This window comes from Bicyclus anynana, chromosome 25 (genome assembly GCF_947172395.1).
Source record: "Bicyclus anynana chromosome 25, ilBicAnyn1.1, whole genome shotgun sequence".
Classification (NCBI taxonomy): Eukaryota; Metazoa; Arthropoda; class Insecta; order Lepidoptera; family Nymphalidae; genus Bicyclus; species Bicyclus anynana.
In genome coordinates this window covers 1,070,122-1,094,655 of record NC_069107.1, presented here as the reverse complement: position 1 = coordinate 1,094,655, position 24,534 = coordinate 1,070,122, and the positions used below count along the sequence as shown (strand labels likewise).

Here is a 24,534-nt window from a genome sequence, read left to right as displayed (position 1 = left end):
TTTTAATACTCTGAAAATTTTTAATCTGTTTATTTGGTGATAAGGTGGGCCATAAGTTATTAGTTTAAGTGAAGAGAGTGCACCAGTATTAGCACACACATTTGTGCACTATAACACCTGCATCACACTGCATTACTATGAAGGCGAAAGTTTGTGTGTGTGTGTATGTTTGTTCCTTCTTTGTTCTGCGGCTACTCAAGCGATTTGTTTGAAATTTGGAATACATATAGATTTTACTCTGGATTAACACAGGATTATTTTTCATCCCGGAAAAATCAATGGTTTCCGCGGGATTTGTGAAAAACTGAATTCCACGCGGACGAAGTCGCGGGCATCCGCTAGTTATTAACTCGTACTTGTAGAGAGTATTATATTCTTTGGTTATTGGATAATGGTTGGTCGCCAGAGGTCATTGGCCGCCGTTACCTTAATTGTGTTTGAAGGATATTATTATTATTAATAAATAAAACATGACACCTGAAGTACTCCCTCCTAATTTTTATTATTACTAAAAATGTTACACATAACGTTATAAAAAAATTATGACAAAAAATGTTCAATTTACGCGACGAAAGTTTACATTAGGTACATACAATTATTACATAATAATATACGTTTTCGTAATCTCAAAATATATTTCCTTAGTGATTTTATACAATGAATAACATTTGGTATTTTGCCACGGCTGTAAAGGTGCACCCAGACTGATTGGCGACTATTTAAACTGGGCTGTAGTCGTAAATAGTCGGATGAAATCTTTATATCTAGGAAAAGTACGTTAAAAACAAACGTGAGGCGACTCCGGGTAGCTGGGTGTCAGGCCCCTACGTTACCGCTGATACCTAAAATCTTCTATTTCGCAGCTTAACGAAAGATTTAACGTCATATAGATTGCATGCGACTACATAAACCGTTTATGTATCTCGCTCGCACTAGCACTAGTTAGGCTAAAGCCGGATTTACATTTGTCTGACGTGTCGTGTCACAACACATAAGTGTAAACGTTGTCATGAAAAATGTATGATACCGATTCTGTTCTGACGCGTCACGACACGACACGACACGTCAGACAAATATAAATCCGGCATAAGACGCAATAGTGATGCGAGTAACAATAAAGAGTGCATATCGATAGATTTTTTACGCTCTCAGATCACTCGTAACCGCGATAATGATTTTGGTAGAAGAATTGAATGTATATTATCGATAGGATAGGACCTGGATAGATTTTCATTATTATGGTGATGTTAAAGTTATATCGTCTACGGCTTGTTTTATGTCAAATGTCAAAGACACAGTTTACTTGTTTAATTATAATAGTCAATCAGTCCAGCTGTACTTTTAACCAGTCAGAGCAGTTAAATTTAACAATACTTTTCACTGGACAAGTAAAAAGACATTTCTTTTAGCTATAAAACACAGTCAATTAGCGATTTATTTAAAAAAAGAAATTTACAGTTAAAAAAATACATTAAAAATTATTATAAAGCGTGAAAAAATGTCATTAAACTTGGCCAGTACAAAATTGGTACCAATTTTTTTGTACACTAAACTAAAAGCGTTTTGTTTTTTTTTTTTTATAAGATAATCAAAGTTTTAGAGTAAATAACGTTCATACCATTATGAACACACATAATACAATACATAATTATTATGAATCAAATACACTAATTAAAAAACAACATGTTCTATTCACATATCATTCACACAGTGGCTTTTTATGAAATAATATAGCAAAATATCCCATAAGCCCCACTATTGCACATTAGCTAAAATCCGGCCGCTCAGAGATTGCGTTTTTGACAGGTCGTGATCGAGTGGCATAACATATTCAATTACAATTGCCTCATTTTTTGTCTCATCACTAAAAAGACAAACAGTTGGCATAATTTTTGTAATGACTGTTTTTGGCATAAAAAATCTTGAAACAACGCAGTTCAACAACCTTGTACGCCAGTTCGAAGTTACATCGCCCTCAAACGCAGAAGAAACGCAATCCCTGAGCGGTCGGACTCTAGTAAGCTATAAAAGTTAATCAGACTTAAAAAAAACTGTGTTAAATAAAATATTTAAAAATAATATATGTTTTGAGAACTTTGTAGAGTTCTTACAAAGTTCTTTGTAAAGGGTTGATTTTCTCATGTTTAGTGTACATCAAAATTGAATTCCAACTAACAATACCCACTAACTCTAAATACTTTGTTGCACCAGCAATTGATTACTTTTTTTATTTTATTATAAAAATATTTGACTATCATAATATTTTGGAAGTTATTACATTTTAATGCATTTACATAACATTTTTTTTTTTTCAAAGGCGATATGTTCTAACAGCAGTATCAAGCTGTGAAAATATAATCTTAAATGTTAATAAAAAAAAAAGTTGAATAGTACTGCTAATTTGGTTTAAATGTATAATCAATCAATGTAAACTTTCAACCCCTATTTAACTACTTTAGGGGTTGTATTTTAAAAATTCTTGATTTATGAACAAATTTTTAAAACAGTAACTCAAAAAATGAATGACTTTCCATACAAACTTTCAATCTCTATTTTACCCCCTTCTTATTTTATTTTCGCAATGAAAAGTATCCTATGACATTCTGCGTATTATGGTCTCAAACCGTGCCAAGTTTCATTTGAATTCATTCAGTACTTTCAGCGTGATGTCCGGTTAACAGAAAATACGGACAGACAGACAGTCAGGAAATCGAAAAAAAAATATTTTTGGCGGCAGTATCGATTGCATAATCTTCAATGTACAGAATTTTACTTGTTACAGTTTTATAATTAGTATAAATATACATGTCAGCGTAAAATTGTAAATACCGTTAGATTATAATCTATCTCGCGAGATTGTGAACTGTCGTTTTACTGTGAACTCCATACAAAATTTTCCCAAGAACCGGAACTTGTGTGGCCCAGAAACCAATAGTTAGGTTAGGTTTGGTATTTTTTATTTGTTAACTTATAAATGAAAAAAATCCTTACAATCTACCGAATAATATCACGTTAAATTGTAAGCAGTATGTGCGGTTCACAATCTCGCGAGATAGATTATAATCTAACGGTGTATACAATTTGACCATGGCATATAATTACAAATCTCAGAAGCGTCTTACATTTTAAAATAATATAAAAAAGACAATTTTTAAATGACTGTATTATTCTTATGTATGATTCAAATATCAACATTAAGATTAAATTTTTTTTAATTAATTATAAAATCATATTATATTTTGTAATTTATAAATATTGATAAAAATAAACTACGTAACATAAATAAATGATAGGTAAAACAAATTAGGTTTCTACACAGATTTCTATTGCTAACCAAATTAGCAGCTTTTTTTTTTTTTTATATTTTAATGTCAGACAGCATACAGTACATAGTACACATATTTATAATTATTATTAACAAAAATTAATTATTTCGATGTAACATTGTCAATTCCTCGTGTTGGAGCATCATTAATTTAAATTCCTTATATTCGTCACATTTATAACATAAGTAATATAAATAAATTATTTTTACTTTCACAATTTGCGCTTTTATATTATCTATTTATGATCACGAGTCGTCCGTTCGAGTTCTGTGCTGTAAAATATTGAGTTTTTTCTTTTCTCTATCCCTATATAGAGTAGAGTCATAGAGTTTGGACTATGTTGTTGCTGCTGCTGTTGTTGTTGTTGTTGTTGTTGTTGTTGTTGTTGTTGTTGTCGTCGTCGTCGTTGTTGTAGTTGGCTTCGGCAGATAGAATGTAACAGTGACCGAGACCCCCCCATTCATCCAAGTGTTATATTTCTTATTAACGTTAGATAACTATGTATCTTGTATTACAATTCAGAACATGAGCCACTATATTCAAGTGGATTTGAAGTTTGTTAACACATTTGACAAACAAATGATTTTGTCATGTTTGACAACTGCTTCGATTCAAACGATCAAACATGTTTGACAAACTTGACATTTTTGTTTCACAGATCAGATGTTTTTTCATAAACAACAATTACGTAAATGGATATAATAATCGATAATTACCAATAAAAATACTCCATCTTATTGATTTTAAAATATAAGATGCCATTTTTCTTGAATAATATTGAAAATTACTGGACGCGACGGTTCGTGTCATACTGACTCTAGAATGTATTAATTTTTGAATTTTGTATTTGTAGTGGCTATTATTGATTAATCTGTGGATTTGACGAAAAGTTTATTTAATAACAGGCTCCCTTAGGTAACATGGTTACTATAAAATACTGCATTTTACTAAATGTTAGTGACATTTCAATTTAAATCTGTGATTCAGGCTCGTAATTTTAACATTCACAATTTTTTTGCCCACAAGTGTAATAAATAAATATCATCCAATATTCACAATTTCGTACAAAGTTGTACTGATTTTTTTGTTGCATTATTTATAATAAAAAATGTGTCAAAACCACATAGTTATACAATAAAAATCTTGTTAATAAAATACTTGCAATCAAGTGTAAACTCAAAAGAACCTCCTCCTTTTTGAATTCGGTTAAAATAATGTTGACACTTAGCCTATGGTAATAACAGTAGATAAGAATTATAATAAATGTGTTATAAAAGCGTAGATTATTAGAAAATTGGTCTTCCTGAGCTTATTACTTTAACAAAATAGTGAACTATTTCATAATTATTTATAATCAATAACAAAATTAATTAAGCCTCAATAGCTCAACGGTAAGAGCGGTCCGACTCATCACGGAGAGGTGGTGATTCGATTCCCGCCCCGTTGGTTTATTGTCGTACCCACTCCTAGCACAGTCTTTCCCGACTAGTTGGAGAGGAATTGGAACATTGGCAAATATTCTTAAAAAAAAAATATAATTTTGTACATCCCATGAATATCACGTACACAAAGTTTAAGCAGTGCAATCATGTTTTTCAAAACAAAATTTTCCCTCTAAAGCAGAGGTCTGAGTCTCAGAGGAGACGCCCTTATAGCTTGGCAACTTCGTTCGTAACACTCCCGATGGTCCGCGCGGGCCGGGGGGCGTGTAGCGATGAATGAAAACCCCACGACTGATGCACCTCACTTCCCCGCCCGCATATCATGGGAGTTTCATCAACAAACTTGCCAGACTATAGAGAGTTGATCCGACCATCTTTTTTGCTTTTGGGCTCTACGAGGCAATGCTTTTGCGCTCTTTCAAAACGCCCAGTGACGAAAAGCTGAGGTCCCATTATATCCCATTAGGAGCCTACGGCACTTATCAATCAGAAACAAAGACTTTTTGTCCTATTTTTATCATGCAATCAGTCTACAGACTATGAGCAGAGCTGTGTAAGAAAATTTGGCGATTAAAAGCAACATTTCCCAGCGTGTGGATTTTCATCCTCCTCCTAACAAGTTAGCCCACTTCCATCTTAGACTGCATCATCACTTACCATCAGGTGAGATTGTAGTCAAGGGCTAACTTGTAAAGAATAAAAAAAAAAAACGCTCAAAGACGACTCCAAGTTTTGTGCACACTATAGCAGACTTCACAGTAATAATCAATGATAATTTTATACTATAGATTGGTTACGTCCCTGCAAAATCACCACAAAAAGTGATCTGAATAATAGGATACAAAATTGAGTGCACACATGCACAATTTTTGTTTTTAATTCCATTATATATTTATGTATACATATATAGTTTTCATACTTCCTGAACACACAACTCGACATTGTAGACAATATTTAGGTATTATTTGTTTAAATAACATTTGTTGTTGACGACAACTAACATTGAGTTGACTATAAATTTCCTCTTTTGAGCGCCTCATTTTTCATGCGCTAGTAACACATCTAACAGTATTTAATATCATTGGTAATAACTCACTATTTTGTCAAGGCAACATACAATAACTATTTAGTATTTAATTATAGCAAATTGTTTATAGAAAAGTGCATATTTCCAGATCCAAGTTATTAGTTATATAGATTAGTCAAAGTGCATGTAATTTGTTTAATGCAAGCGTAAAGTTACAGAGAGAAGTTAGATATTATAAAACATTTATACAGGTAATAATACAACATAGCCCAAATCGGTGGGCCATTAACCTTAGCATCTGAGAGCAAATGAACATATCTGAAATATACTCAGAGGCACAATTATCCGCCCACTTTAATATACTAGCATCTTATAAAAGTGCACGGATAATGGGGATGATGACTAGGTTTGAATAAATTGATTTTTATGATACATTCGGGTAAATAAGGTCAATGTTAACTAATTTATACAAAAAAAGCAAAGAATGTTTGCATATTTGCAAAATAAATAAGATTATAAAACTTCAAAATCTTTCAATTTTTTTTTATCGTAGTTAGATAAAAATTCATACAGTTTAACGCACAAATAACAAAGATATTAGTGATTTTGTTTGAACGCCCATACAAATCTAACGATCAGCGAACCAACGACGTCACTAGTTCGTGCCATTTTGTATGGAGCGTTTTTCAGGGATCCGCGGCAGCGCAGCAAATCTGACTCTTTAAATCGCTGTAACTCCGAAAGTAATGATCGCAGGTATCCTGTTACTTTTAGAAAATCGCTTTACTATTAGCATACTCTTAATTTATATACAATTTAAAAACTGTCATCATCCCTATTGTGCCTCTGAGTATAGTATTAATTGAAGTTATAGAACAAATAAACCTGTTAGAAGAGAGTCTACCAAACTAGAGGAGGAGTTAGCAAATAGGTTTTTATACCAGGGCTTCGTACTAGGGCGCTCTGGTATGGACTTGAAATACTTCCAAGTATAAAAGTATGATAGGCAGACGCGGGTTTGTCAAAGGAAACTAATCCAAATTCTAATGACATAAGAAACACAATCGTATAGCAATGAAATACTTTAATTTGCTAATTCATTTGTGATTCTCACGCCATCACAATATGGATTAGTTTCCGTTAGCACAGGCGACCTTAAAATACTTTCAAGTATTTTAGAACCTGGTATTTAGCCCTAGTTTTTTTAAACATTCGTACTTTAAAGTATTGTATTTTCCAAGTATGCCAAATTGTAACCAAGAAACCCAGATATCCATACATATAAATAAAATCTATTTTTATTAAAAAAATCTAGCAGACACCTGCGACTTCATCCGCGTGAAACTCGATGTAAACTTTCAACCTTACCCTACCCTACCCCTTCAATTTTTAAAATATTTTCTGTCAAAAAAATAGTGAAATTGGTCCAGCCATTAAGCGTGATGGTGTGACCAAGAGATATATGGATTCATTTTTATATATATAGATATAAATCTTGTCCATCCTCAGAACCATAGCTCAGAGCATGTTTGCTTATTCGTGCTGCACAATAATTATTTACATATACTGAGAACACAATAACAAACATACATACTTCCAATACAATACCCTCGAGATTGTTCATTCTCTCTCAGATCATTATGTCATAATAGATGTTGTCTGTAAACTGTTCCATCCCACCCAAGCTTACCCTTTCTAATTAAATGAACAATTTTTTCGACTTTTTAATATGGCTTGGCAACTTCGTTCGTAACACTCCCGATGTATCGCGCGGGCCGGGGGGCATGCAGCGATGAATGAAAAACTCACGACTGACGCACCTCACTTACCCGCACGCACGATTTCACACCCGTGCAGTCTTTCCCCCCGTCGCTCGCATATCATGGGAGTGTCTTTAACGAACCAGACTATAGCCATAAATTGGCCACTTTAAATCAATTAAAGATTACTAACTATAGCTTGGCAACTTCGTTCGTAACACTCCCGATGTATCGCGCGGGCCGGGGGGCGTGTAGCGATGAATGAAAACCCCACGATTAATGCACCTCACTTCCCTGCACGCACGATTTCACACCCGCGCAGTCTTTCCCCCCGTCGCCCGCACATCATGGGGGTGTCATCAACAAACACCCCAGCCTATAGTCACGGCCGAAGCTTAAGTCCAGATCAGACTAGAGCGAATAACATCTAACTTAACCTGAGCTAAGAATCGAATCCTGGACCAGTTGCAGGTTAAGCTTCATTCACAGACATCTTATATTATGACATAACCAATTAAAAAATAATATTGTCCTCTATGTATATTATGAAATACAGAATAAAAATATCTCAAATAATAATAATAACTATAATCTCCACAATAATGTCACTTTAAATCACTTTTAGATATAACTAAATATCTCTCCTATCAATTCACTTTGTAGACTTAACACTTCACAATTCACTTTGGATTTACTAAATCAATTTATTTGTATAAAAAAACACTTTTCAACACTTGAGGTTGGATCAAGTGCAAGTGTGCACTTGGTGTCACTTTAGCTGGGCACATCGTCCAGGAACTCTACGTAGGTGAAGGGGAAGTGGCCCACTTTGCCGTTGAGCTCGCCCTCCCACTGGCCGTTTATGTTCATTTTCGTCACCTGTAACAAAAACATTGCATTTTAACCAAAGATTTTCTACTATAGACATGTTACGTACCTACAAAAGCATACATGCACAATTTTGTGTTTATATATTTACATCTATACCGTTTTTTGCATTTCTTGAACACATGATTTTACATTGTATAGAATATTTAAGTATTTTAGAATTTAAACTATCGTGAGTGTTATTCATATTAATTGATTATGAAACACGGCTAAAACTCACGTGATATTACGTCGGAGTATGCCCGACTAGTTTAGTTAAATTAAAAAGAGAATATGCATTATAATTAATTAAATAGACATAGTCCATCAATCTATATTAATCTCTGGTAAAATCTGAAATAACTCTATAAAGTGTGTAAAGTACAATTTTAATAATGTGTGTGTAATTTTAGTAAAAAATCTAGTGTGTCTAATTATAGTAAAAATTCTAAAGAAAATAAAGGATCTTCATATTTAACACTTTGAATTCTTCAAAATTTTCCTGTAAATAGAAACCTAATTTCTGTACAGGTTTCAAAATTTTAGGCTCGGCAAAGTTTCGAAGAGATATTAATGGTTAATCTATTTTCTTGATTAACTAGGAATCTATTGATTTAAAATTACAAAGAAATCATGTTAAATATCTCATTTATCTAACATTTGATATGTCACACAGCGTATACATTCCGTTTTTGAGGAACCCTAAAAAAGTAGATCACCTTAAGTATGTCACCCTCCTGCAGCTTGAGGGCGGTCTTGTCGTACGCGTTGGGCACACGCGACTGTCGCACGCGCGCCATCGCCGGCAGCGTCCGCTGTAACACCACATTTAGCATCACAAAAAGAAACTTGAGAGGTGTCAAGGGACACCCGGATTGAACTAAGTAATCGCTATCGCTAACGATATCGCTATCGCAATCAATGCCATCGCTATCGATATCGGTATCGCTATCGCTATAGCTATCTCTATCGATATCGCTATCCCATCCCACCCCATTCCAAAAATAATCGTCGCGACACCACACTGTTCAATGCGAAATAGAAAGACGAAACGAAAATAACTGCCCCTGTAGCCAAGTGGCACGTCGATTCTCTTGCTACGATCGCAAACGCTTCGAAAACTATAAAAATGACAAATCTTGATCACGTGACCTGTCTACAGCAATTGTCATTCCCATACATTTTTCTAGTTTTCGAAGCGTTTGCGATCGTAGAAAGAGAACCGACGTGCCATTTGGCTACAGGGGCTGGCTTGCTTTCTATGAAAGAGAGACAGAGATAGACAGAAAAAACACGCGCACGCCTCACGACTTACAACTGTAACAAAAAGTGTCGTTACAACTTTTGGTCTTAATTTTTTCCGTCTATCCACCTTTTGCTAGGCGCGATAAGGAACTTCGTTCCAAAAATTAAGGCTTAATGCAAACATTTACAGCATGGAGCACTATTGTATTGCTTACCTGCATGTTACTGCCCTTTGGTGGCTGTTTGTTGTTGGGAGGACTGGGCGGGTCACCCAGTTGGTTCAGCGCTTCGTTCGGAGGGTACGGCACTCCGGACGGGTCAAGAAGCTGGAAAATATTTAAAAAAAAATCAATTTCACATAAATTTTTGAACGAGTTTAAAGACTGACTTCATTTTGTTCTAAATAGTCTTTTATGCAAAAACAATTTAAAATTCATACAATGAGTAAATCTATTAAAATAATAAAATAAGTAGGTAAAAGTGAAATGGCTAATGTTAGGTTAGATAAGATCATCCTTCAATCAATCAATCGAAGCTTTACTTCTTAACAATAATTTACATAGTTATTTTAAGTTTATTTATCCTATACTGTTTGTGTAACTGTGTTAGTTTATTCATATTTAACAAAATTGCGTGTACATTTTTTACAATTGTTTGTTCTTAAATAAGTTTTAGAAGGTTATAATTGTTACGTATGTTAATATTTATGTTAAGAATCCCTTACTGGGTATAGACCTCCTTAACTACCCATTAATGTCAGCAAAATATCTCAATCTCTACCATTCGCTTCTACAATTCATCAACTTACTCCTTTTACACACACTCCAACCATTTCTTCTTTGACTTTCCTCCCTTCTTGTGTCCTTCCATCAACATTCTTCTGGTAATATGATATTTATCCACCACTGCTCTGTTCGTCTCTGTTGATCATTATAAAGCCACTCACCCTCTGCACGTAGGGCACAGGAATGGAGCCTGTCTTGCCGTGCACGTTGCGCGCCGTCCACCACTGCTCCTCGTCCCTGTTGATTACCATGAGCCGCTCGCCGCGCCGGAAGGGCAAGTCGTCAGCATCCTGGCAATATAATAGTGTAAATATTCAAGCAAATGCAATAACTACAATAATAGGAGACTGTTTTGTGATTTGTCCTAAGCATTTGATTGTGTAAATCATGAAGCTTTGCTGGCTTAAATAATTCAATTAAGTGACAAACATTACACTTAATTTAATTGCACCTTACCCTAGTGACATAACTCAAAAGCTGTGCATAAACAAAAAAATTAAGAAGGCTCAAGTACTCTGCTGGGTGTCCCACAGGGCTCAATCTTAGATACTATTTTTTTTCTACTCTATATTAACGACTTGTAGAACCATATCAGCCGTACTGGACATATTTACGGATCACAAGTTTTTAAAATCGATAAGGATGTAGTATATGTCAACAGCCTAGACTGTCAATAGATGAGTCTATAAATATAAGCCTCGGACAAGAGGGGGAGTTAGCTGCACATTGGTGCTACAGCAGTACGTACCACGAGGTACTAAGTAGATACACTGTTCAACCAACTGGATGTGATAACCCGAGTGATCAACCGATCACCCATAGAGTGTGTGCAAATACTACAGGGGATAATAAAATTGACTTTCCTAATTAAAGACTTATTAAATAATTGGCTCTAAATGACTAATTATTTTATTTTGTGTCATTGTAGTTTTTTAAAAATAGCTCCTGATAACTTTTTGCCAGCTATTTTCGGTAGAATCTGCTTCCCAAACAGAGAGTAGAGTCACTATTCACTAACAGATTTTACTTTCAAAAGTGTTTGTATGAGTGATACAATAAATGATTTATTTCAAGTAGACTTTTATCTACTTGAAATAAATCATTTATTGTAGGCAAAATACAGTCTAATTGGATTTTCTAATTTATTGTCAATTTGATTTTGTTATTTTCCTCATAGACTTGACAACATTGAGAAAACCCAGATTTAACAAATCACTCTCAATTCAAGGTATGTTTGGGACACTCCAGTATCATAATTTATAAAAAAATTTAAACCTTTTTTTTATTATATTAAATTGTATTTCTATTGTATTTTTTTTATTTTTAACATTTTCTTATATTTATTTTCTGTAATATTTTTCTATATTTATGTCCATTTAAGTTACTGTTTCAAAGTACTATTAAGATCAGGCAAACAGGCTAACCTGCTTTAAGGGCCAGGACACCATTGCAAAAAAACTGAGCATTTTTAGTAAATATTTCTTATAAACTGTTCATATTATACTCCTAGTCCTACGTCAAACAAGCAGCATGAACTTCGCGATTTCTATTTATATCGTCCTCTTATTTATATTGTTTATAGTTTGGATTGTTTTTGACGGAAGCATGTGATGTTAAGTCTGGCCGAATGAGATGAACCCAGAAAGAATTTGCCTGTTCAGTCTTAAGCAAAGGCCTTAACGTTTTGTGATAGGTAGACTGTTATTTTGTTTACACTTTACTTACTAGACTCCGCGCCACGAAACAAGTCCCGTAGACGCGACGCTAATATCTTAAAGGGTACGGTGACAGCTCGTTTTACTCTTGAAAGTTTGCCGCGATTCACAATAGTAGTACGTATCATATCCACTTGGCTATCACGAATCAATCAGGGTTATGAATCCGCGAAAATACGCTGTCTATTCATCGATCTCCTGTTAAAAGTGGATGCACAATCAGCGACCAAAATATGTCCCCACTCAATGAGTGCCAAAAACAACTTCTTGGCACTCAATTCAAGTAGTCGCATTTGCAAATTCAAGCTTAAACTCAATCCTTAGGGTTGAATTTGGGATTTTATTGAATATTGGACTATACATAATTTTTAGTATTAATAATTCTAAAACTGTCAAAGCAAAATTGGCCAGTTTTTAAGTGAAATTTTCTACATGATTGTGCGTCCTTATATTATAAGAGCTCAATGTGTCTATTATAATTTATGAAGCTAGACACATGGATATTTTCGTCGTATAACCCCATAGCATGACACACATACCTGGTTCGGTTTTTTCGCTATATTTATAACAAGGAACGCGGTGATTAAGGTTTTAGTCATAACTACGGCACCGACGGACTCGTGTCTATTTCGGTTCGATATTCCAGATAGCTTCCGGACTTATAGATCGCTGGAGCGCAAATAAATACCTACTTACAACGATCGATCGATCGTTTTTTGCGCTTTAGACACATTTAAGATGCAATCGAGTAAATATATATTTGTAACCTACACTAGCGAACGTCCGCGACTCCGTTCACATGGAATTAGTTTATTTAATACATGTTATGTTCTGTGCTGTTCCACCATCCTATCCACACCTCATCGTGTACAATCAATTTAATACACGAACTGGTAAGGTTTGTTTACATTAATTTGATAATATGAAAGTGGATTGTAATTTAGGTAAAAAATTACTAAAAATTAGAGTGATTTATGAGTATAACTATTAGGGATGGCATGACAATCCTTAAATTGCGATATTCTTGTAAAGCACCTCCAAATATCTAGCTATAAGGAGGTCTATCCCTATAGTGGACCTTACAACCGAGCTCGAGAACATACTCTTGGGCGACGGTGATGCGCGGTGGTGTCGACTGTCGAGGTAGTGCAGCCTGTAGAACATCGATTCCCAAAGTGGTCTGCGGAAGGCTCGGCGGGGGTCCACGAAAATTTATCTGGTTCATACTGAATGAGGAGTTTTCTAAATAAAATAATTTGTGAATTGATCGCTTCCTTGTGCTGTGAGTGGATATCAAAAATTTAAATTGACTTGAATTGAAATTACTTTTTCCCTGGACAATTTTACTTTTTGTCATGCACTCACAGTACAATCAATTAATTAATTAAGTAATCAATTCTGACTATTTTTTTCAAACTGTTATTTCGTGGTGGCTGTTGATTCAGCTGCAGTGAAAATTTTCAGAGGTGAAACTAATCACATTTATTTTTCGAGTTTTGGTTAGAAATTTAGCAGGGGGTCAAGCGAAACCAGTTAAATTAGAAGTGGTCTATGAAGAAAAAAGTTTGGGAACCTCTGCTGTAGAAGGTGAGCTATTAAAATCAAAAACAGTCTAGCGGACTCACGCTGCCGTCGAAATCGAACTTGGCTACAACCAGCTCGAGCACGTGCGCGGCCGGCGGTGGCGCGGGCGCGGCGCGTGCTCGCGGGGCCAGCGGCCGCACCAGCGCCGTGGTGTCGAGGTAGTGCAGCCGGTAGAAGGCGAGCAGCGCCGGCATGTCGGCGAACAGCTGGTTGCCGATGCGGTAGCGGGTCGCGCCGTCGGCTGACACCACGCGGTTTATTATGTAGTGGGACACTCGGTCTTCCCTGCAAACATCGGTGGACGGCTGCTTTATACACCCTCATTTGATAAATCTAAACAACGAGTAATATATTTAATAAGATTTTTGAAGTGATAACTTCTTATGGGAGAGTAAACCGCACTGTCTAGCTTCCCTTTCTCTTCACTCAACAACAGCAGGTTTAAGTTACGTGAAGCTATAAGCCTTTCAGTAGCTACCGCTCATAAAGGATTGAATACGCTACGACCTCCGTGGTGCAGTGGTATACGCGGTGGATTTACAAAATGGAGGTCCTGGGTAAGATCCCTGGCTGGGCAGATTGAGATTTTCTCAATTGGTCCAGGTCTGGCTGAAGGGAGGCTTCGGCCGTGACTAGTTACCACCCATTCGGCAAAGACGTACCGCCAAGCGATTTAGCATTCCCGTATGATGCTGTGTAGAAACCAAAAAGATTTTCATACTCCTCCTAACAAGTCAGCCCGCTTCCATCTTAGACTGGATCATCACTTACTACAATCTCAGGTGAGATTGTAGTCAAGGGCTAATTTGTAAAGAAAAGTATATTACCGTGAACAAAACAGTTATACCTGACACACAACACATAATCTCCGTGTATCGTTTTAGAGTCCCTCACAAGGAACACTCCTCGTTCAGTCTCATTGAGGAGAAGCTCCGTAGCCTCCACCCTCGACAGTCCAGGGAAATACCAGCTGGAACAATAGTTTTTATGATAAACATAACTTTTTCAGACCATTTGAAATTTCAAGTAGGCACAATTTACAAGCACTTTTGAAATGTCAGTTGACTTTTTGTAAATATTCTGCCATCGGCTCGGAAGGTTCTTCTCGGCAGGTTCTGCTGAGAAGTAAGATAAGTGTTAGTGTTACACTCATTCATAACTCAAATATCAAAATAGTGTAAAAAACACTTGATATACATTTATTGCCTAATTATTAGAGAGAATATTTTAAATGTAAACTAGCAACACTGGACGGTTCTCTAATAACAAAAAAGTTTTGCATTTCAAGATTCATCACCATTAACAATATCAAAATAGATTATAATAATAATAATAATAATAAGCCCTTTATTCTGTGTTAAGAAATTACAATTATATATACAATACATTTTGTTTTCGTTTTTTAAAGAATATCTCTTAACATAGTGTGCCTTTCGGCATAGGCCTCTTCCAGCGACTTCCACTGCTCTCTCTCTAATGCGACCCTTCTCCACTTTGGACCTGCTGTGAGCTTTAAGTCATCCTCCCATCTAATGAACTGTTTACCCCGATTCAGGGTCTACGATCGATTCATTACCCGATTCTAAGGTCAGTATTTCTTACCCTATCCTTTTTCTTGTGGCCAGTCATGCTCCTCTCCATGGATCGTTGGCACCTGGCCAGTTTAGCCCTTTGAGCCATGGTGAGCGCCCAGGTTTCACAGCCGTATGTTAGGCATGGCAAGATACACGTGTTGAAGGCCTTCCTCTTAATTACCATGCTCAGTTCCTTGGATTTCATTATCTCCTTCAGGGACCAATATCTTTTCCAGCCAACGGCAATTCTCGTGCTGATTTCTTTAGTGATTTGGTCCCTGAAGGTAACAACTTGTCCAAGGTATGTGTATTCTTGCACATACAATAATGGGTTGTTATCAATGCCGATGTTGACCTCAGTACTGTTCGTCATTAGTTTGGTCTTCTTTGTGTTCATTTTGAGTCCGATTTTAATGCTCTCTTCATGTAGATTCGAAACCATGCACCCGAGTTTGATTGGATCTTCCTCAAATAGTACGAGGTCATCTGCGAATCTGAGATGGTTAAGTTTTTTACCATTAACATTGATTCCGAAGTCTTCCCATTCTAAGTTGCGGAATACGCTTTCCAACACGGCTGAAAACAGTTTGGGGGATAAAGGGTCCCCTTGTCTGACACCTCTTTCAATTTTAAACTCGATTCCTAAGCTTTCTAGTTGGATTTTAGCTTTATTGTTGTTATAAATCATATTTATGATGTCAATGTATGCTGCGGGTACTCCTTGCTGATCTAAACTGTCTAAGAGGGATTCATGGCTTATACTGTCGAAGGCTTTGGCATAGTCGATAAACGCTATGTATATTTTTTTGTTATGCTCCGTGTATTTTTCGAGTATTTGTTTGACAGTGTGAATGTGGTCGATTGTAGAAAATCCTTTTCTGAAGCCCGCTTGTTCCACTGGCTGTTGTTCGTCCAGAGTTTTAGTGATTCTGTCAAGTATTATCTTCGCAAATACTTTGTACACATTAGACATCAGACTGATTGGCCTGTATTTTTCCAAGTCGTTTTTATCACCCTTTTTATGCAGTAGAATAATGTGGGATTTGGTCCATTGCTCTGGAATTTTGCATTTTATTATGATTTCGTTGAATAGTTTTGTAAGTATAGGAACCAGTTCTTCCATTGTACCCTTTAGCAACTCGTTTGCTATTCTATCCGGCCCTGGAGATCTTTCTGCTTTTTGGCTTTTTATTGACTTCTCAACCTCGCATTGTAATATTTCAGGTATTGGTTCCTCAGGGTTTACCCGCGTCGGCTCCAAAAGTGTGCCACTCTGTTTGGTCTTTGCATTGTGACTTTGTGTTTGTGTGGCATAGAGCTGGCTGTAGAAGAGCGTGGCTAGGTCCTTAATATCCTTTCTTTTCGAAGTAGTTGTTGTTTTCCTTTTAAGCCTAGGTATCCATTCCTTCCCTGATTCTCTTAGTTCTTTCAGCGCCTTTTTTACTCCTCCCGTCCTCGTTATGTGGCGTTCTAAAGTCTTAAGTCTTATTCTTTTCCTATCCTTTCGTATATTTTCCCTTATTTTTTTACTTAGATCTGTTATCTTTTTAATTGATTCCTTTCGCTGTTTGCTTGATATTAGATCTTTTCGGTCCTTCAATAGATGTAGGGTGTAATCGCTTAGTTGGTATTTATTATTTTGTTGATTTCTGTAAATGTTGATTGTTTTAAGTCTATTTTCAAGAAGTTCATATTTTTTTAGTGGGTCTAATCCTTCGTTTGTAATTTGCTTTTTGATTTCTTCAAAGTGGTTTTCATCTACAAGGGTCGGAAGCACTTTCTGTTCATATCTATGATTTTTCATGTGATGTCTCGGTGTTTTGATCTGTTCCGTTCTTAATGAGCAGCGCACCATTCTATGGTTTGTGTTGAAATTTAGCTTGTTTATGACCTTTGTGTCAGTGAATGCTTTAGGGTGATTGCTTATAATATAATCAATTTCATTTTTATAGGAACCATCGGGTGAGATCCAAGTCCATTTATTTCGTGTGTTTTTCTTAAAAGTTGAGTTAAGAACTGTGAGATTATGTTCCATGAGAAATTCAACTAGTTTTTGGCCATTGCGACTTCTTTTTCCGTGTCCGAACTTTCCAAGCACATATTCTTCGTTATTTTGTCGGGCCCCAACTTGGGCATTGAAGTCACCCATAAGTAGGATGTGCTTATCTGCGTTGGTCCTTATTGCTCGTGACATCTCATCATAGAAAGACTCTAATACTGCCACATCAGATTGTTCGGTTGGCGCGTATGCTTGCATGATCGACCATTGCTTTTTGTATCCTGGTATTTCTATGTTGAGTATCGCTAGTCTGTCGGAAATTCCAATCAATTCTCGTATGTGTTTCTTCAGAGACTGTTTTATTAGGAAACCTACTCCCTTTTGACCGCCTGGTTCTCCTTTTTGGTATAATATGTACTTTTCATGTTCTTCTATCGTTTCGCCTGCTCTTCGCATTTCACTGATGCCTAGTATATTGTAGTTGATTTCTTCCAGAGCTTCTTCAAGTTCTAGAAGGCTTTCTTGGGTTCTAAGTGTTCTGGTGTTTAGGGTTGCGATTTGTAATGTTTCACATCTTTTGTTGTTTTTCCTAGCTGGAGGGTTTTGATCGGACATCCCACGGTGATCAGCCGGATTGGGATCTTTTGCTGCTTTGTTTGTTGTGTTTTTAGTTGTGTCGGTTATGATCTTCCGGTTCTTAGCGTGCAGATTTAGTTTTTTGGAGTTTGAGTTTCAGATAGTGTGTTTGTTCTGTAACGACTTGTGAATTCGAGTTTGTTTGCTCTGTTTATTTTGTTTGGAGCCGTTAGGCTATCTCCCTCTCTATTTAATTGTATGTTTTCTGGTGTTTTTGTGGGCGAGCGTTTTCGTTTATCTTGACTTTTCCCTGGCTTATTTTTTTAATTATGAGTTTATCGTAGCGTATAATAGCCAAGTTTCCTTTCTTTATCTCGTCTTGTTGAGCTGCTTTTAGCTCTTTTCTGACTTGCAGGACATCCTTTGGGAAGTCTTCCGTAGCGTACACATTATCTGGAAAGTGTTTGTTGTTCTGTAGGATCGCAAGTCTTCTCCAGGTCAGGGTAAGTTTCAAAATTAACTTAATCTATTTTTCAATCAAAATAGATTAAGTAGTAATCAATATTTACTTATGATAAGAGACTCCATCTGCTTTCTTTTGATTTTGTGAACTGTTTTTACAATTTTTATAAACACAAGTCGGCATTTTCCGTCAATAATCTCTAAAATTACCATGACATTATATGAATGAATGAATGAATGAATGATATTTTTGAATGATATTTTATTCATGAAAATGTAGGTTTAACATGATGGTACATATTATACAATTGAGCCTTTATACATTTTACCATAACTGGTGTATGAATTATCTTAAATAATTATTATAACATTTGAATGAAGAAAAAAAAAGAATCTAAATTAATACAATGTCACAATTAGAAAATAATAAGTTAGAAAATGTCCATGTCCATAAAATAATCTTGAATGTCATAATAACTTTTTTTTAATAATAATTTATAAATTTTACATTTAAATATTGACCAGGGCATCTCTTTTAGACTATGAGGAAGTTTATTATATATTTTTATTGCCATACAAAAAGAACTCTTGGCATATATTGTCAATCTTGTGGGAGGTCTAACCAATTTATTTTTGCGGCATGTTCTCAGATTTGCGTTGTTGGTGTGAATAGAGAATAGACTAGGGTTTCTTTTTACAAAAAGAAGCATTTGATATATGTACTGACTAGGTAATGGAAGAATTTCAAGTTTTTTAAATAAGGGTTTGCAGCTATCCAAAAAGTGCGCTCCGTACATAGACCGAATACATGCTTTCTGACGTATAAATGCTCGATTAGCATCTACTGAATTGCCCCACAAGATTAATCCATATTGCAGTATGGACGATACATAACCATGATACGCTAGTAAGGCAGTCTTTAAATTTGAGGTTCGACTAAGCCGTCTCAGGACATAGGTGAATCGGTCTAATTTTATACATAGTTTGTCCACATGGTCCTTCCAATTACAGTGTTTGTCTAATAAGAGGCCGAGGAATGATACAGTATCTACTTCTTCTATTGGCATTTGATCATATACAATACATAGATTTGATGGAGTACTATTGTAGGTCAGAAATTGAACACATTTAGTTTTTGTTGTATTAACTGATAGGTTATTAGCTTCCAGCCAATCCTTAGTTTTCTGTAATGTGGTGTTAATTTCGTTTTGAAGCATGTTTTTGTCTTTGCATTTAATTGTAATTGTAGTATCATCTGCGTATAGAATGCAGTCATGAGGGATGTGTTCTGGTAAATCGTTGATATAAATTATAAATAATAGCGGTCCTAAGACACTCCCTTGAGGTACACCGTAAGGGTTTAAATTACTATAGCAGCAACAAAACCTTTTACAATGACTATTTAAAGTTTGTTGGATTTCGACACATTGCTCACGCTGGCCTAAGTAGCTTGTTAGCCACTGGAGCCCTTTTCCTCTTACCCCATAACGTTCCAACTTTCTCAGTAGTGTCTTGTGACAAACTAAGTCGAAAGCTTTCGACATATCAAGGAATACTGAAGCCATGTTCATTTTTTCATTTAACCCTTCTGTTATAGTTTTATTTAGTGCGAAACACGCCAATGTTGTACTCCTATTTCTCCTAAAACCATATTGCTGTGATTTTAATATTTTATTACTCTCTAAAAAAGCAGTTATCTTGTTACACACTATTTTTTCGAATATTTTAGACAAGATAGGGACTAGTGTTATGGGTCTGTAATTACTAATATTATTTTTATCGCCTTTTTTAAATATGGGTTTTACTATAGAATACTTCAATTTATTGGGGAATATACCATTCAAGAAAGAAGTGTTTATGATGTGGCTTAACGGAGTCGTCAAATAATCAGCACATAGTTTAATAACTTCAGTATTCAAGCCATCATAACCCGTTGACTTGGAATTTTTCAGTTCTATGATAGTTTTCCGCACGTCATACTCGTTTACAGGATGAAAGAAGAAAGTGTTGGTGTTATTACTAATGATGTTAGGTTTTGTAGGGTTATTAAAAGAAGCTGAAGGATATTTTTTACTAACGCTAATAAAATATTCATTGAATACATTAGCGATTGAGGTTGGATTTGTGTGTATTATGTTGTCAGGGGTGATTATTTGTTTTATTTCTTTCTCGACTTCTGATTCATGTACCTTTGAATTTATAATGTTCCAAGCGGCTTTACTTTTATTTTTTGATCTTGAAATGTAGTTACTATTCGATATTGATTGAGATTTTTCAATGCATTTTTTTAGTAATTTTGAGTATATTAAGTATTTTTTTTTATTAAGACGCTTGTTGGAAGGTGCATGTCTATATCTTAGATAAAGAATTCTTTTATTAATACACGATCGTCTTATCCCTTTAGAAATCCAATTATTTTTTATTTCTTTACTAACCATTTTAACTGTGATTGTAGGAAAGCAAAGATCATAAAACAGAGTAAGTAGTTCATGGAACGTGTCAAATGCTGTATTAGTGTCAGACTCTAGAAGAACATCATTAAATGACAGTGCAGATATACATTGCTTAAATTTTGATTTGTTACTTTTAGAATAGTCGCGTCTCTTTTCAAACCAGAATTTAGTGACTGGTTTAAGTGAATTTTTGTTTTTGTTTGTCAGACCCTTGAATGTTAGGGTTTGAGCAGTCTCGTGGTCTGACAGAGCAAGATAGTGGACGGACCCGTGTACCGGTTGATTGGATATATTACTTACTATTAAATCAATGCAAGATAATTTTCTTGTAGGCTTTGTAATATGATTAGTTAAATTGAAATTCGACAATATAGAGAACAGCCGTTCTGAGAATTTATTTTTATTTAACACAAGCTCAAAGTGATTTAGACAAATTAAGTCAATTTTTCTTGTATAATCTTTTAACAATCAACACTACTAAAACATCTTACATGATATTCAAAGCTAAAAATAAAAAAATTCTAGATTTTAACCCACTTACAATCAACAACATTAAAATTCAAAGATCTCATGCAGAAAAATATTTAGGCCTAATAATAGATGACAAGTTGATTTGGGACTCTCATATTGATCAACAAATTTCAAAATTAACATCACTAACAGGTGTCTTACGAAGAATATCGAATTGCATTCCGTACAAAGTAAGAAACACTATCTACAACGCTCTAGCAAAGCCACATTTAGAATACTTAATAGAAATTTGGGGAACTGCTGCTCAGACACATCTTAACAAATTACAACGCACACAAAACAAATTAATCAAGACACTATTTCATTACAATTTTTACACACCAACAAAAGATCTTTACACTAAAACAAAACTGTTCAATATCACGCAACTATACACATACAATACCTGTCTCATAATTAAAAAAATCATGACCAACACACTACATTCTACTATAACATTTAAGCATAGGACTAACAAACTCAATCTCAGGAATAAATATAAAATCAATATTTGGCGACCACGGACAAAAACGTATGGAAATAAAAACATATTATGCGAGGGTGCTCAGTTATATAACAATCTGCCAAACTCCATTAAGGAGTTAAATAACATAAAAGCATTCAAGAAATCGATTAAATCCTACATCCTCACAAACTTGGACAAAATATTGAAAAAACAATGTAATTAAAATTTTGTTACAATAATGCATGCTGTCTGCAAAAATGACGATATGTTAACTCTAAGTTAAGTGAACAGTACGTTCTTTTTTGGAGAAATAAATATCTTTAAACCGAAACCGATGTTCCAATCACCACATAAAATAATATTCTTGTGTAATTTAACATTATAGTATTGAGACGCTTCGTGACGTTGTGTGCTACAGATTTGCGTATGTATTTGCTTTTTAATTTTGTATCTGTGACGGGTACGACACTGTTGTGTTCCATACACTCAAACTGTATATTATTGATTAATCTGTGTTTAATATGTTGATAATAAAGACCTAAATGGTGAGTAAACCAGCTGTTCTGCAAATTTTTCTTTTCTAATAAATCATTTCTCATACAATTCTGATTTATGAAAGTTGGTTGTTAACTAGGCTGTGTTTGTTTATACATTATGATAGTAAACTTAACTGAAAATAGGACAGCAGTAAAACTGGCTGTAAACCTTAATATGAATTGTTTTAATGGCATTATGCAAAACTGTGCTACAATTAATTTTAACTGACTGTCTAATACAATGAAGAGATAAGATTCAATTGTTTTATTGTTACAAATAAGCTCTGAAACTAATGAGCTGATTTTAAAAATTCTTTCGCCAATGCAAATTATCAGCTAGTAATATATGCTATTGCAGGAAGCTGCTGGATGCTGGCGGCTTCAGACATAGTACATGAAAGTCCAAGCAAGAGGCCTATGTTCAGCAGTGGACATCAATCGGATGATGATCATAATGAATATATGCCACATTTTAACTGCCCTCTATAGTAAGGCCGCTGTAACAGGTCCTGTAAGGTCAGGCATCCCACCTCATAGGAGAAAATATTGAGCTCAGACACGCTATGCTGTTAAAATGTGAGCTGGTGGGTTTAGTGTTATGATGTTTAATCTTGAAACAATATTGAACTTGAAAAAGGGTGAAAAAAGGAATGCCCATCCCCGGCCCCAGCCTACCATAACCACCCGGCAATTTACTTCTCTCTAAAAAAATCTTAATAATTATTCTACTTTAATAATAATTAAATCATTACTTTATCAAAAAAAGTTTACTACAATGATTTACAGAAACAAGTGAAGATCTTTGACCATACACCCATGACATTTTTGGAAGACTTATGATTGGTTTGTTTGTATGTTTACTTGTTTGTTATGCTTGTTGGTAACAGACAAAATAATACACCTTTAAATGTGATTTCGCTGCTTTGGTACTCCAACTTTTTGAGAATCCAGATCCTTATTTATACATCATAGTATCATCTCCATATATTTTTATAAAAGGGTATACCTTGGCCAACATTGTATTAGCAAGTGGGCATTCCTTTTTTCACTGAGAATTTCCTGGAAGATAGCTCAATATTTCCCAGCTCTACCCAGGGTCCGAACCCAGGATCTTGTTGTCCCAAGTCATACAGACTAACAACAGGACCAATTAGGTAGTTTGCTGTTGCAAACATAAACAAACAGAAAGATAGATTATTTCCACAATGTTTAGCCATACACACACTAAAAGTGATTAAATTGTTTTTGATAACACTAATTAATTGCGATTTTCCTGATAAATTCCAACACTGTGCTCCTGCTTGCTATACGAATGTTATTCTTATTAGATTCATAATACCGTAAGCTAATGGATATTTTCTATTACCTGGACATGTCATTTTCGTCGAAGGTGGTCCCGATCGTAGAATTCGCCATCCCGCCGTTTGATATCGCACATAAACGAGCACAACTCATCGACGATACATCACGACACGACCGGAAATGGACTCGGGTACATTACACTCCCGCTATCACTAAATATCCTTATCCCAGTTCCGTACGCTGGTCGCACACCGCCCGCAAACGTTCCCGCAAACTCCTCGCGCAAACCAATAACAATTTAATAACAGCTATCAGAAATAATTACAAATTGTCCACTGACTTACTACACGGCAGTGTCATCAATTCACAAACTTTATATTCACATCGAAACACATGTTTTTGCGGGCGTTTCGCGCGGATACACCGTTCGCAAACATAGGCACCTTTTTCACTAAACTTTGGGCCGCGATAAATGAAATGAAACTATAATTAGACCGAATTTATAAATAATGTTCCACGGGTCACACACGCGAAGTTTCGGGCGATTGGGCGTAGACAAAAAGTAGATTTTTTTGATATTTTGACGCAATATTCGAAGTGGCTTTATTGTCTATGCCCTTCTTCTTATTATTTTTATTATGGTGGCAGCACCGTAAAACTGTCACGTTTAAGCTTTCATTAGATGAGCCAATTTGAATTTGAAACAAACGTTAATATTAAAACACTAAATGATAGTAACATTTTTATTTACGTTTATACATAAACCGATTCACCGACCAATGACGGATAGCTGAACTCCTTTGTAATGTTCATAATATATTGATATTCTTGAACTGGAAGATAAATAATATTATTTCCAGTTGTCTCATAAGTGGCAACATAGATTCCATTACACATCACCTTCC

At 35.3% G+C, this 24,534-nt stretch overlaps 1 protein-coding gene across 1 annotated transcript; it reads right to left on the bottom strand.

The window, feature by feature from the left end:
* Positions 1-478: 478 nt before the first annotated feature.
* Positions 479-24,196, bottom strand: LOC112056202 (adapter molecule Crk). The gene is made up of 7 exons (XM_052889395.1): positions 23,694-24,196; positions 14,599-14,721; positions 13,793-14,036; positions 10,614-10,742; positions 9,883-9,993; positions 9,142-9,237; positions 479-8,434 (listed from the first exon to the last, which is right to left on the bottom strand). The coding sequence occupies exons 1-7, from the start codon at positions 23,780-23,782 to the stop codon at positions 8,330-8,332; spliced, it is 897 nt and encodes a 298-aa protein (XP_052745355.1). The 5' UTR covers positions 23,783-24,196; the 3' UTR covers positions 479-8,329.
* Positions 24,197-24,534: the final 338 nt, after the last annotated feature.

Coding starts and splice junctions, on each gene's coding strand:
- LOC112056202 (XM_052889395.1), bottom strand. CDS start 23,782: ATGAGTTGTGCTCGTTTATGTGCGATATCAAACGGCGGGATGGCGAAT. Junction 10,743..13,792: donor AGTTCGATTTCGACGGCAGC/GTGAGTCCGCTA, acceptor TTATATTGCCAG/GATGCTGACGACTTGCCCTT. Junction 9,994..10,613: donor CTGTGCCCTACGTGCAGAGG/GTGAGTGGCTTT, acceptor AATATTTTCCAG/CTTCTTGACCCGTCCGGAGT.